This window comes from Rhea americana, unplaced genomic scaffold (assembly GCF_003343005.1).
Source record: "Rhea americana isolate MKP2758 unplaced genomic scaffold, rheAme1 scaffold_9, whole genome shotgun sequence".
In the NCBI taxonomy this organism is placed as follows: domain Eukaryota; kingdom Metazoa; phylum Chordata; class Aves; order Rheiformes; family Rheidae; genus Rhea; species Rhea americana.
Genome location: NW_028187088.1, coordinates 7,323,235 through 7,337,043, shown reverse-complemented (window position 1 = coordinate 7,337,043; position 13,809 = coordinate 7,323,235). Strand labels below are relative to the sequence as shown.

Below are 13,809 nucleotides of genomic sequence, written 5' to 3'. Positions count from 1 at the left end.
AAGAGTGTGACACACAGAAAAGTTTGCCAAGGAACACTCACCTTGCCTGCAGGCAGACCTTGGCCTTCTCCTCCCACCTCTCGGACACTGTAAGCAGCTCCTGGAGCTCAGCCATGGCCTTCTCTACAGCATGATGTGGTGCCAAGCCAACACCTGAGTCAATTAGTTTCTTCATCACATCTAAGGTGACCCTCTGGGGATCCAAGAGGGTGGACCTCACCTCATCCAGCCAACGTGCTTGCTGCAATTCTTGCTTCAGCCTTGGCAGTTCAGGAAGTTCTACATAAAGGCCAGAGCCCATGTCTATCAATTCCTGCAACTTGGARGAGTCTGGAATCTCATCCATCATAGCTTCTTGAGCACGTTCATGAAATTCTTCTACATCATCAAGCAGATTCTAAAGTAATACACAGTACAAATCAATTAGGAGAAAAGCACATAGAATCAAAAAGGAAACTTGACTGGAGGATCAACTAGCAATGAATTTGTAAGTGAYCACCCAGTAATGAGTCAGAGCTTCTACAATGCCAGCTGGTTTGTCATACACCATCGCGTCTGACCTGTAAATAACAGACCATCTAAACTGAGCTGCTCCAGTATCTCAGACATAATGCATTTTAGTTGCATCAAACTGCAACGAAAATTGTGCAGCTACAGCCRACTATGGATCCTAACAAAACACAGCACTACTCAGTCAACATTACTTTAAAAAGGTGGGGGAAACTTCTGCAAACAGATCATCCTTTCAAACTAGCGTCAGAGGCACTAAYGATGATAATACACAACATAACTCAACTTTGAGGAGAAAGAACAAGTCAGAGTTGTACAAGGACATAAGTACCAGAAGACATTAAAAGAATGATGGCCAAGTTTAAAATTACTATCCCCTAAGGCATGCTCACCACTTAAACACATAAGGGCTTTAGCTTATGCAGGAAAGAAATGTAAATGTAAAATCATTTAACGAAGGAAAATAATTTTTATAGAAATGCAACTGCACTACTGCAGTTTTCCTKGTCCTTATGTTTTAGCATCACAAGGAAAGAAAAGAATCTAATAATGCAAATAGAAGGGAAAGAATCTCCACCAGAGATTTATTCAAAGACATTCAACCAGCATACTCAATTGATTCACACTCGAGTTTCTTACAAATAGAGATGATATTAATAGAAATGTGTCAGAAAAAATTTTGTGTTAGAAACTATTTATCATTCAACATGACATAAGTATTCTGCAATTCATTACAATGGATAATTACACTGAAATGCCATCCTAAAAGTTAGTGGGTGCTTAGGCATAAATGATCATTAGTTGACTTCATTCAATAAGCTAAGAGGTATAGTTTTAAACAGTAAAATTATGTATTTATCCATTTTACAGGTTAGTGATGATGTTGAAGCTTCAAAAACATGAACATGCATGGAGTACTTCAACAGACTAATTTCCTAARGCTGAAGAAAATAAGAGACATTAGATGGGAGGAAAAGTTTAGATAGAAATATGAATTACAACTGTTAAAAGAGTTTAGATGGCCAAAAAGCCTTAATAAGCTACCCAGCAAATGGATGCAACAGTGAAAAAATAGCTAAACAAGAATCAAGAAACTATTAGCAAAATAGTAAAGATAAAGACATTAAGAGATAATACATAGATGACAGAGCTGAGGACATTAGAAGCAGGTGTTAAATGCATTAGAAACAAAAGAAATCCTAGCAATTTTATAGGTCCATTAATAAAAGATGATAAAATTTCATGAGGCAGAAAATGCTCAGTAAATATTTCTATTTTGTATCTGAAAAGAAGTGCAGTAAAATCTTCATATCATACGAGGATAATAATATACTTTCCACTCCATTAGCACCTGGGGAACATGTTAAAGAACATCTTTGAAAGAAAAAGATTAGAGTCAACAGGCTTGAATAATCTGCATCTGGGACTCCTAGAGAGTTTTCTGAAGATACCTGTTTTCAGCAACATGTTAATACCACAAAGACACGAAGAAAGCCCAGTATTAAGTCTCTGCTTGATTCAACAATAAATTGCCATGGAAAAGTTAATATAGAATTCATGGATGGAGGAGGACAGAACTAACACTTCTAAACATTGTTTTATGGAAAACAAACTTCTCAAGTGCAAAAATTCTGTTATTTTTAAACTACATGTTTGGTTATATAAATGTAACTGCACATATGGTAATATGTTTAGGATGTTAAGAGTTCAGTTAGGGYTGTAGAGCATTCTTAAGTTACCAGAGAACACGTGGTTTAATATGTGGTTAACAGTTTCTCTCAAGGTGAAAAAACATTAAGGATGTTTCWTGAACGGTTTAGTAGGGTAAACAGTATTTAACATTTCATCAATGACAGAGGCAAGTAAGATCACCGCTGAAAACACTTGCTACAATACAGAYTGCCAGAGTGATAAATGAAAATAACAGTCAAAAGAATCAGTATGATCTGGATTATTTATTAGTATAGATTCGTTCAGAAAGAGGTGCAAAGTTACATATGAAGAAACAAGAAACACAGGCCACATATATAGATTAAGGGGGCTGTAAAATGGAAAACAAAGGCTGAGAAGTATCATTGATGTGGTGCTACCTTCTTCCCTAAAAAGTACATTAATGTAACCTTCAGAGGTTTAGGGAAGAATAAAAAGAGTAGGATTTCACAGGGAAATTTATTTCTATAGGTAGCTTTAACAATGCTGTAACAGCACAATCGCTTCACCAAGATAAAACCAGGTGGCCTAAACATTAGCAGGTGGAGGTGATCTCTTATTCTGCTTTAGATGGAGCAAGACCATTTGACCATGCCCTTTATGACAAGACACCTTTACATGAATGTAACTTCATATACTTTTTAAGTGCTCTGTTCAGTTACCTAAATACTGAGTGTYATTTGCAATACCCCACATAATATGCTTTGGATTATCTCAAAGGGCATTAAATATCCATGCTTATACAACCAAAACTGACCCCTACTTACTGAGCTGCTATGGCTATACTAGCATAAATGTACAAACACCATCTTTGCTCACATAGAATCATGCTTGCAAGGCAGTAGAAAAATGCATGGGAATGCATGTTACCATTCTYTTATGGACAGACACTAACAGGTGATCAGCAAAACTGCAATAACAACTGTAAGATTACTCAGTAAAGCAGAGAGATACTAAAGCTAGATCTATCCAAAATAGTTTATTTCCTTCCTGGGGGGATATCACTACAAAGCAGCTACTTTTCTTTATATTAGAAACTTGAAATGACACAACTCCATTCAATTCATCTCTGCCCATGCAGGACTGATTCTTAAAGAAAAATACCTTTCATCTATTGCCACTAGGTCACGTTATCTGTTAAAAAAATTCCACACTATGTTCAAGGAACAGATGCAAACATACCTTTACTTGTCGGGCCTGGCTGATAACACAGGGCAAGCTGAATAACTGTTGRACAAATGCTTTCAGCTCCTCCATAGTTAGCTTGGTCCGTGTTCTTCCACTGTCTTGGCTCTGTCTGCTGCATGTATAAAAGGAGACAGTGTTAGACAAGATCATGTAAAGAGAACAGACTGCTAACCTGGATTTACTCCCAGTGATAGAAAGCAATAAAGATTATGGAAAAGTAAAAAAAAAAAAAAAACAAAAAAAAAACAAAAAAAAACCCACACAACTCACTACTTCAGAACTCAAAAAATCCACAAAAATTTCAAAGTATTAAAAATTAAGTTTAATGTAATCTCACTAAGTACCTTCAAGAGAATTTATCCTACTCTTTACCGGTAGGACTGTCTAGGTGATTTTCAGTTGGGTTGGTTCTGAATAGGTAGATGAATATGCTAAAAGGCAGCATGGATAGAGTTCAGTTTCTGCAGCAGAAACATTAAACTTTGACTAGAGTGAAAATCCAAATCACTTCTTGGTAAAATACTGAGCGTAGCCTTAAATCACTACCAAGATGCATACATGGCTGGTCAGACTACCAGTGTTCCCTTCTGAAAGCCAGTGGGTCAGGCAATATAATACAGGTTGCAAAGGACMCCAGAAAGAAACACTAGGAAGAAACCACACGAGTAACATGCAGTTACATGAATCATATATGAAAGGCTCAAGGGCTTCCAAAAAAAAAAATCAAGATGCTTGAAACGTGGAAAAAGAAAGAAACGTGGGAAAGATGGAGGGGGGGGGAACCTCCAAAAAGTTAAGATGGATCARATAACAGGAAAATCACAGGTATTTATGAAAACGGAAACCCAAAACAGGGCATCTCTGAAGACAAGATCTGTAACAGGATCTCCATATCAGAGATTTTCCCCCCTATTTTCTCTTCTAAAACAAAACAAAACAAAAAATGCACACTCTTGAACAGAGAAGCCTATGTCAGAAATATTGAAATGGAAACAGTCTCAGAGCAAGCAGACACTCCCTGTTACTGGAGATGAGTATCTTCAGAACTTGAGTTATGGACACCMTTGACAGGAGATCGATCTAACTGTAAGTATGCTTTGTCAAATGATTATGACAAAAATTCACAGGAACCATGAGAGCCATCTCAGGAAGCAAAGGGCACGRAAAGCAAATTCTCAGTGGTGCTGACACCTAAATTTCAGCAAAACTTTTRTCATCGATAGAACTTTTGAGCAAGAGGCATACAGCAACGCTGACAACAGTATGGAGAAAACTACATGCATCAAAAATATAGCAACAAAGTATAACATTGACACAGCTTATCCAGGAGTTCATTGTAGAGCACATTCCCAAGGAGACAATTTCAACAAATATCCTCTCTTTCTGGTCAGCTTGAGGGAGAAAGTGGTTTCCAAGACCCATGTGGAGATCTGTATTGGCTTGCTCGAGGCAGCTTGAGGAACTAACTGCCATGACAGGCACCAACAAGAAGTCTCAGATGTGTAATAGGAACGAACTCTGAAAATAAATCTTATTTTCTAGAGATGTACCTCTTGTAGCCAAAGCACTGAATGAACAGGCCTTGTAACCGCAAGAGATTGCTAACGACTAGGACATGTTCTGCAAAGAAGTTTCCATTAAAAATCATTTGAAGCTAGCATAATAAGCCTGCTGAATGCTGTAAGACTTAGAAGCTGCACATTGCACAAATTAAACACTTGGTATAGATATCACTGGCAGGCACAACAACTTCACAAGCAGGACAGATTTTAAACACTAAAGAGCTGTTTCCTGCTAATCAATCCACATTTTATWGCTGAGAAAATATTAAAGAAAAACAGAATTAAATCTTTCAGTCTTAAATATAATTTTAAAAGTAAAATTTAGATTAACTACAAGATCTAAAACTCAAAGAGGGAAAAAAAGGAATACCAAAGGCTTTGACTTGTTACAAAGAGATTGAAAAGGAGCAGTTACTGAGTTAGACTTGCCATGCCTCCAACACTCCTGTAAGACTGARGAGTACACAAAACATGTCACTGCAGGCAGAGTGTCAGCCCACTCTGCAGAGGACCATCTCCTGCAACATCACTGCCAGTGTTGTGGCATCTAGTCACCTTAGGCAAATATATGCTGCCACAGTGCTAGATGTTGCACAAAACAATACAACTGTCCATACCTACAAAAACCTCACAACTTTCAACAATGGGGAAGAGACATGATTGAAATATTGCACACATCTTCATAGTTTCATATTATCAATTTCTCAGGTTTATGTGTTACCAGATACATGGGGGACAGACTTACTTTACATACTCTTGACCATGAATTTACTGCTTCATTAATCCCCACTAAGTTGCTGTGCTTACAGCCTCATTTTTAATTTCTGTTTTATACACCTATCTTCTGTGTAAATGTTATCCTTCTCAACATATTAAATACGAATATAAATGTTAAAGAAGCTGAAAGTGACCTCCACATTTAAGTTTCCCAACATCGTTCAAAGAGGATTCAAAGTCTTTAAGAAAGTTCTCACATCTCAATTCTGTAAAATATTGCTCTTCAGCATGTAACAGCCTTCAAACTACACAAGTCTTYCTTTGCCCCATGAAATTCCTTTTTCGAGGAATCTTGGAAACCCATCAAATAATCAACAAAAGAGAAGGCTGACACCTGTTTCCTTAGTTCAGAGTGGAGTGCTAAGTGGCCATACCTATATTCTAATTGGATCCCACAAGCAAAAAAAAGCCACAAAAGGCCAAAAAGCAAACAAAATACCTTAATTACRTGAGGTATTACACTTATATCTGGGATATAACAAATATTTCAATATTCAAATTCAAAATTYAAATGATAATGATGCATTGTGTCCCGTGTAGCAAAGTTGAGTACTACAATTTAAAATGTATTTTCTTTTTACTCCCTCCCTTGGAAACCCTGAAGTTATACACCAAAACTACAAAACATGGTCATAAAATCAATTCTTATGCTCAATATAGGAAATGCAAGCTCTTAAAGTTATTCAGATAACCACAGCCAYGAAAATTACAGTTATCTGATCAAATTTTTCTCTCTAGGGCCTTCTTTAGCACACAGAACACGTACAGGGAAAGGGAGAACATATCACCAAAGGCTCAGTGAGAGMTGAACAGGGGATGTATCCAGTATATTGCCGAGGTAGGGCCAGCGGACAGAGCAATACCAAGAAGGCTACAGGCAAGGAAACCAACATGAAAAGCTAAGGGAGTCTACTACTGCAAGAAGTCACCAAGACAAGCTGTTATTTTTCAGCCACCCATCATTGCCTCTCATAGTCCCTGTCAAGAAATAAAAGTCTGTCTCAACAGCTCTGGGCTCTACTTTTGCTCTCTGCACCACTCTACTCCTCAGGYTCCCGTGCCTCAGTCAACTCTTGAAAGATACTACTTTTTCAGGTTCCAACAACTCCCTAGTAACATCCCCCACCTCCATCACACAATTTACATCTTACTTGGTAACAGCTGGGAAAATTATAAATATTTGAGAAATGCTTCACAATAAGACACAATTAAACTTGCATCACCAATGACAACTGGTATTTCCTAGCTTTCAAGTATTTGGCTTTGCAATCTGTTTTAACAGATTTTCTTTCCCAGAAGTTTTATAAATTATTTCAGCTATGTATTTAGCCCTGCTACTTAAAATATAACATTCATGTTAAGACTTACTTTCATAATGCTTTTTCTTTCAGTTGTCTTTCCCTGCAACTCTTCCATACTATCAGACAAATCCCTGCTCAGCAACCAAACACAAGCTCTCTTAAGTATTTCACATTTCAGGAGAGAAATCAGTTGAAAATGGTATGTCTAACGCAACCAAAGTTTGCATTTTGGCCCTGTGCATCACAACATCTGCCCCCTATCTCTGTGCAAGTCTCAGCRCTAAGGGTAAATATGGAAAAAATCAGTAGGCAGTGAGATCTCAGGGTTCTTATATCTCCAGGTCCAAACAAATAACAAGATAGACTGAAACAGTTTAAAAAATAATTATAAAAAAAAAATCCCGTCATACCTGTGTTTCTGCTTTTTGCTCAAAAGCAGCTGTGCCACTGATGCACAAGTCTCTGCTTCTTTCACAGCATCTCTGAGCCTGCGGAAAAGATCATTCTCCGGATATTTCCTGTCTTCAGCATCCTCCAACATCACTCTCAACTCAATCACATCTGTAACAACAGTATATAAATAATCTGTATGCAGAAATAAAAGACATTTTAGACTTTTTCCAAAGCCTTCAATCAAGGTTCTGACAGCCTACTTCAACTTAAAAATGCACAATAATGTGCTGTATTATACTCTTTTGGATTAGCTCTTTTTTTTCCGCTAAGAACCACACACTGTCAGTCTCATTAAATGAGCATACAGACTAGAAGCAGGATGTTCTAGAACTCCTGTAACGAACAACAGAAGTCTGACCTTTTTTGTGGTTGAGGTTGGCAGACAGAGCCTCTGTAACTCTACTGACCCAGGTGTCATAGGACTGTGCTCTCACTTTCACTCCATATAGCAAAGAAGGAAGATCTTCTAGTGGATACCGATACCTGGAGATATGGAAGGAAAAAACGTAAGAGTATTAATGCTCATACAAAAACCAGGATTTTGCTTACATATTGAGATTCTCCAGCTAAAACAAGGCCAGAAAGACAGAACTYGCATAACGCCCTTTGCCCTGGGAGTAAGAAGCAAGGAAAATATTCCTCCTAGTCACAGGATGACAAAACTGTAGCTAATGTTGTATTTAGCTGTAGGTCTCCAGCAAAACATTTTATCTGGAAGAAATGAGAAAAAAATCTTAGGTACCTTAGACACTTCTTTTGCATTGGACATGGACATAAATCAGATGGATGGTAAAGGCACACCAGACGCTCAGGATTGCAAGAACATGTAAGAGCTGACAAGAAGCATGTGGTTCTGCAAGCTGTACACTGACGCTCATCATCTGGAACCAGTTCAAACACTTCTTCTTCAGACATCAACACTCCCTAAAAAAAAAAAAAGTTAGATACTTGATAAAAATCCAAGGAAGGAGGGGGAAGAACTTTCACTTTTCTTTTCCGAAGTGAAAAAGTTCTTTTACTACTTACCATCTGTACAACAGATTCCCTTAAGCGTGTTTCTTCCTCTATCATTAGAGTCATCTCCTTGCAGACCATGGCAGCAAGCCCTACATCCAAGCACTCTGGATCTGCAGCCATCTTGAAGATCAGCTCTTCGTGGGAGAAAACACAGTGACGCCCTAGCCTTCGGTAGTGACTTACACATTGACGTCCAATGGGAAGCTATGGGGGAAAAAAAAAAAGAAGAAAAACAATCGCAATGTCTATCATATTGGGAAAACATTCCAAGAGGAACTCTTATCTCCCATACCTGGAGAAAAACTGAGGATTAGAAAGAGAGTACTATCTTATGCGCGAGAGTCACTTAAAATAGCCTTCAAATTATGTCACAGAAATAAAAAGATTTCCCAGGTTCAAAGAGGACATCCATGTTTGGTGGGAGTTATCTGCCATAAACTTACGTGCCTAACTTTCAGACATAAGTTTAAGAGTTGTCCTAAGTTGTTCTTACCATCAGTGGAGAGACACTGGCAGTGTAAAGACTACCTTGTTTAGAGTGAAATGCATTGCTCTCTGGATATTGCTAAACTTGGACTTAAGACATTTAACTGCAAGATGCGTAAAGTTCAGCAAAAGTAATTTCATTATTTTGTCCCTTTTAGAACTGAAATATATATATATATATATTATATATTAATATTATATATATATATAAAAGCTAATAGAATTGGCTACATAGATTTCTGGGTTATATTTTATATAAGCAAGGGAAATCTCACGTGGCTAATGTGAGTTCTGCAGATTCCCCAGAGGCTATAAACAGATTACATAATGGGTACAGGAGAAAACAAGAACACTGACACTATGACAACCCTGCAGAAAACTTCTCTAATTAAGGACTAAAATTTTCTGCTTAAGGATTGAGGACTAGAAGTCCTACTTAAATACACTGAAACAGAAGTTAAATGGATAAAGTAAGGAYGAAATTTTAACTTCCTATGTTAGCCCTGGACAACAGTAAGGCATACTTCTCTAGAGTTCTCTAGAGAACTTACTGATAAATCCACTTAAGTTATGCTTTGGTGTGGCATGGCTATTAAAGCAAGCACAAATATAGCTACGAGATGCACTGAGCTGAGACAAAAGGAGAATAAAACAGTTACACGCCTACCTCCAAAACTCAAAATACAACAAACAATTCAACACAGCATATTAACCTATACCAATCCAGAAAGATCCACTGCAGAAATGCTACCTAAAGGACTATGAAATACCACTTTTAGGTTAGAAGAATGCTTTTTAAAAAAAGACCACACTCAAAAGTTTTGGTTGGAAGCTGTTCAGAATTATGTGCTCATCAAAATAATTTTCTGTAAAGGAAACTCAGATCAGGCTATCTGTTGTACCTGGAACTATAAACATAAAACGTATGATCCAACATAAGAGATTCTTCTTCAGATAAACAAGTTACTAACATTCCCCTTGGAAAGGTCACCTGGTAGAGACATAGCAAACATATACAAAAGAACAGACCCAGTCAGCAGTGCAGAAGTTCACAGCTTCAGCAAAGTTGTATCCCTGGTTAAATCCAGAGTGATAGGCACGAGGAAAAGTCACAACAAACTCGCCAGCACACTGATTGGTTCGGTATACCTAGTACAAGTGAATATAAAAAAAAAATTGCAACAGAGGTTACAACCCATTACTACAACACATTTGAAAATCACTTTCTTTACCTATAGAACACCACAGGTAACATAGCCACACCAGAATTGGTAACGAGTGGTTCTGTCTTCTTAAAAATGAACCCTCAGTTTACAGCCTTACACAAAAAAGCCAAATACATAAGCCAGCAGTTGAAAATAAGGCACAGGGATTTCTCTTTAATGACTCCCAAAAGGGATGTTTCTGTATTATCAGCTAACAGATCATTTAATCCATCACACCACAATGTGCAAAAGCCTCTGAAAACACTTTAGTTTGCTTTTTTGGGATATTTGCCAGAGAAGCAGTTTACCCTAACACAACAGCAAATGGTAATGACTGCTTTTTAAAGGGCCATTGTCAACATTTAAAAATGGTTTGCAAATATTCAGCTTTCTACAAAACATAAGGCAAATGTTTTAGCATCAAGAGACATTAAAACCTTTCACAGATATATTTACTGCTATGATACTACTTTCCAGTGGGAGCCCAAAAGCAAAAACTATCACAAAAGAAAACTTCACTTCTCTTCATATGCTAGATTAATTACCATGCTATTTTTAAAAAGTCATGTTTTCAAGTTTACCAGAATTACATACTGGTTTAGTCCTGATAAAAGAATAARTTTGTCTAATTACATATATAACCATATCCAGAGCTTTCACAATTAACAGTGACAATATTTTGGGAAATTACAGCCTTCTACATAGAATTAAAGCAACCCCCAAAATAAGGCACAGGGTGAGAGATGGAAGCATATACTACACCAGCCTTGCTTCATTGGGATCTTACATCCTACCCAAAAATCATTTAACAGTAACCCACAAGAAGAAAGAGCACTGGTGGTTAAGATGGACTTAAATCCTGCAAGTCAGTATTAACAGAAGAAGTGACTTCAACCAAAAGCTTGTGTTTTAATGTTTTTACCACTACCAAATGTTGATCTCTGGTCCTTTAAGAGCTGCTAAAAATAAAATTAAAAAAAAATCCAAAGGAAACAATTTAAAATTGTTCTGTATGATATTGTTTCATGTAAAGCTTCAGGTGGTTTGGGTTTTTTTTGTTTGTTTGTTTGTTTTTTAAGTTTGGCACATTCACTTCTAGTATAAGGCAAGTTGAATTTCCTGGCAAGTCTTCAGTGACCACTTCTTTCTAGAGAAGGATTCTATAGAAAATGACTTTTAAAAGCACCCTATAACTGATGAACAGCATCTGTAAACGTCCATCATAAAAATTCTTTAGTTACTCCAAATCATTCTTACACAATAAGAAAAAAAMCAGTCCATAATGCAAAAAATGCTTCTGTAACACTCACTGGTACACCATGCTCCATCAGTACATTGGGGTTCATGATAGTGACAAGCTGATGAAGGAGATCGGGCTGGGATTCAAATAGTTCGGGAGCCAGTTCTTTCATGACATCTTCCAATTGCTCGGCTGCATGAGAGGGCACGCCATACCACGTCTTTGGCTCTCCCCTAACAAAAAACACAGCCAGAGTAACAAACGCATTATTTCGAGGGAAGCGAAGATATCATCCAACTGTGAAGTACACCTAATAAATCTAATATCACTGCTCACTTAAGTCAAATATATTTAGCATATACTTTCCAGAACATCTTCAATCAAAAACACAATCTTCAGGATWTATCATTCTAACCTAAGTCCATCACTCTACAATTCTCAACATATCTGCCAGCAGCTTTGCCCAATCAAGCCTAAGATGAAAGACAATTGTCATTTACCATACTCTAAAGGAATAAAATGGGTAATTATTTTCCTTTAGGAAGTATTAAAAYTTTATCAAGGTTTCTCTTGGCCAATGTCTCCACTCACTTAATTGGGCTTGGAAAAGTCCTATGTCTCAAATAAATGGACTAGTACACAATCCAAGAAGTGGAAAGAATAAAATACTGGTGTCATGAAGTGCAAGCAATCCTAACATACATATCCAACTACTGAAAACCCACGGTCCACCAGACTCTTAAAACAGAAAATGCCTAATGACATAAATTAGTTAAATGTGAGGGAAGAAAAGTACAACAGAGTAAAAAACAAGTAGAAAATTATTTGAGAACATACTACTCTAGTCCCTCCAGTCCCGCCTTACCAAAGAAAGCTGTAACGAAGTAGAACCTATGGTGCTGAGATTTATTTGTTTTAATTTTATYGCTTGTACATCTGAATAAAATGTCTGTTAAACTATCCAAAACAGTTTACATAACACTCGCTAACTGTAATAAACTTGTCACCAATTATCCCAAAAGCTAGACAAGGAATAGGGCAACATTTTTTCGATTCTTGCTGGCTTCAGTGACATCTGCTGGTCGGACATAGCTAGTAAACCCTAGTAAAAAAGCAAACAAACAAAAACCAAAGAACCACACTCCTGAGCATCAGACTGGGCTGCTGGAATTCACCAGCTGACAAAACCCTCACATACTGATCCAGTTAATAGCATGCTGAGGACAACAACTGAATTCTAAACAAAACAAATCCCCCTCCTGAGCCTACAGATCAAATCTTTCTGGCAAACATGTTTCTCTGAAAATATGCAATCACTGCCTAAAGGCCATCAACTGATCCTTACCATATGTACAAACTTTACACTTTGAAGGGGTGCTTCCCATAGCTTCTCTYCTATTCCCCCTATCCCACACTGACTGAGCTTGATGCTTTGGGAAGACTGCACAGTCAGCCATTTACCTGCCAAGACTCTTACTTTTCAAACAAGAGTAAACACTAGAACATTTCYGGGTATGTTCTGAAAGTCAAAATTACTTTCAAATTTCTATTCTCTTAAACCAACAGGAATATTTCTCTGTATACACAAATCTGCTGTTCAACTTTCAGCCCCAGTGCCTATATAAGCCTCTATGCAGCAGCCACTGTTTCCAGAACAAGGACATACCAACTTTGAATCACAAAGCACATATTAGGAATCAATAAACAGCAACTCAATTCAAAACCAGAAACTTCCTCAGAAAAGATGTGAGCCCACAAAGCACAATTTTACACTGACACTGGATTTTTGGCAACACAAATATTCAAATGGTATCAACTTTTTCATTAACCTAAGTGCTTAAAYGGTATTTGTACTCTTTCAAGCAGTTTCAGTTAAGAATATGGGCTACTCATCTTTTTTAGTTTTTTGCTTATAAGATGTCATCAACACGTGCAGGTATTTTCAAGTAGAATGCAGATTTTCAGCAAACAAGGCTGTGCAAGGTAGGTGTGCAAAAGGAAGAGGCCATACCAATGCAGGTAGTTGATGGAATAGCTCCAGTGGTCTTCAATGTGCCAACAAAATGATGAGAAGCACATCCCTACATACAGCCAAGGTACCTTCATACCAGAGATATCTGCATTGATGTGAGCAAGGACTGATTGGTCCAGAATCGGCATGTTATTCAAGTTCCAACCAGAAAGCGCATAATCCTGCCARAGAAAAGGAGAAAATTCTGAACAAGTCAGTACACAATAAGAACACCAACTCTAGACTAAAGTGCAAAGGAGAAATCAGCCAGTTCATTTCTGTACTGGACAGCGGTCCATATTCTGCAAGAAGAATCAAAACTAAGAAATACTTCCATAAATACCTCRGT

General features: G+C 37.4%; 1 protein-coding gene across 1 annotated transcript in view; it reads right to left on the bottom strand.

The window, feature by feature from the left end:
• KDM5A (lysine demethylase 5A) overlaps window positions 1–13,809 on the bottom strand; it is a gene marked incomplete at its 5' end in the record, with an annotated part of 52,016 nt that overhangs the window by 17,630 nt on the left and 20,577 nt on the right. Inside the window, 9 exons of the mRNA XM_085324126.1 lie at window positions 42–397; window positions 3,403–3,520; window positions 7,459–7,609; window positions 7,860–7,984; window positions 8,244–8,425; window positions 8,528–8,722; window positions 10,034–10,153; window positions 11,520–11,682; window positions 13,461–13,642. Coding sequence (XP_085180252.1) covers window positions 42–397; window positions 3,403–3,520; window positions 7,459–7,609; window positions 7,860–7,984; window positions 8,244–8,425; window positions 8,528–8,722; window positions 10,034–10,153; window positions 11,520–11,682; window positions 13,461–13,642 — 1,592 coding nt within the window. The remainder of the gene's footprint in view (window positions 1–41; window positions 398–3,402; window positions 3,521–7,458; window positions 7,610–7,859; window positions 7,985–8,243; window positions 8,426–8,527; window positions 8,723–10,033; window positions 10,154–11,519; window positions 11,683–13,460; window positions 13,643–13,809) is intronic.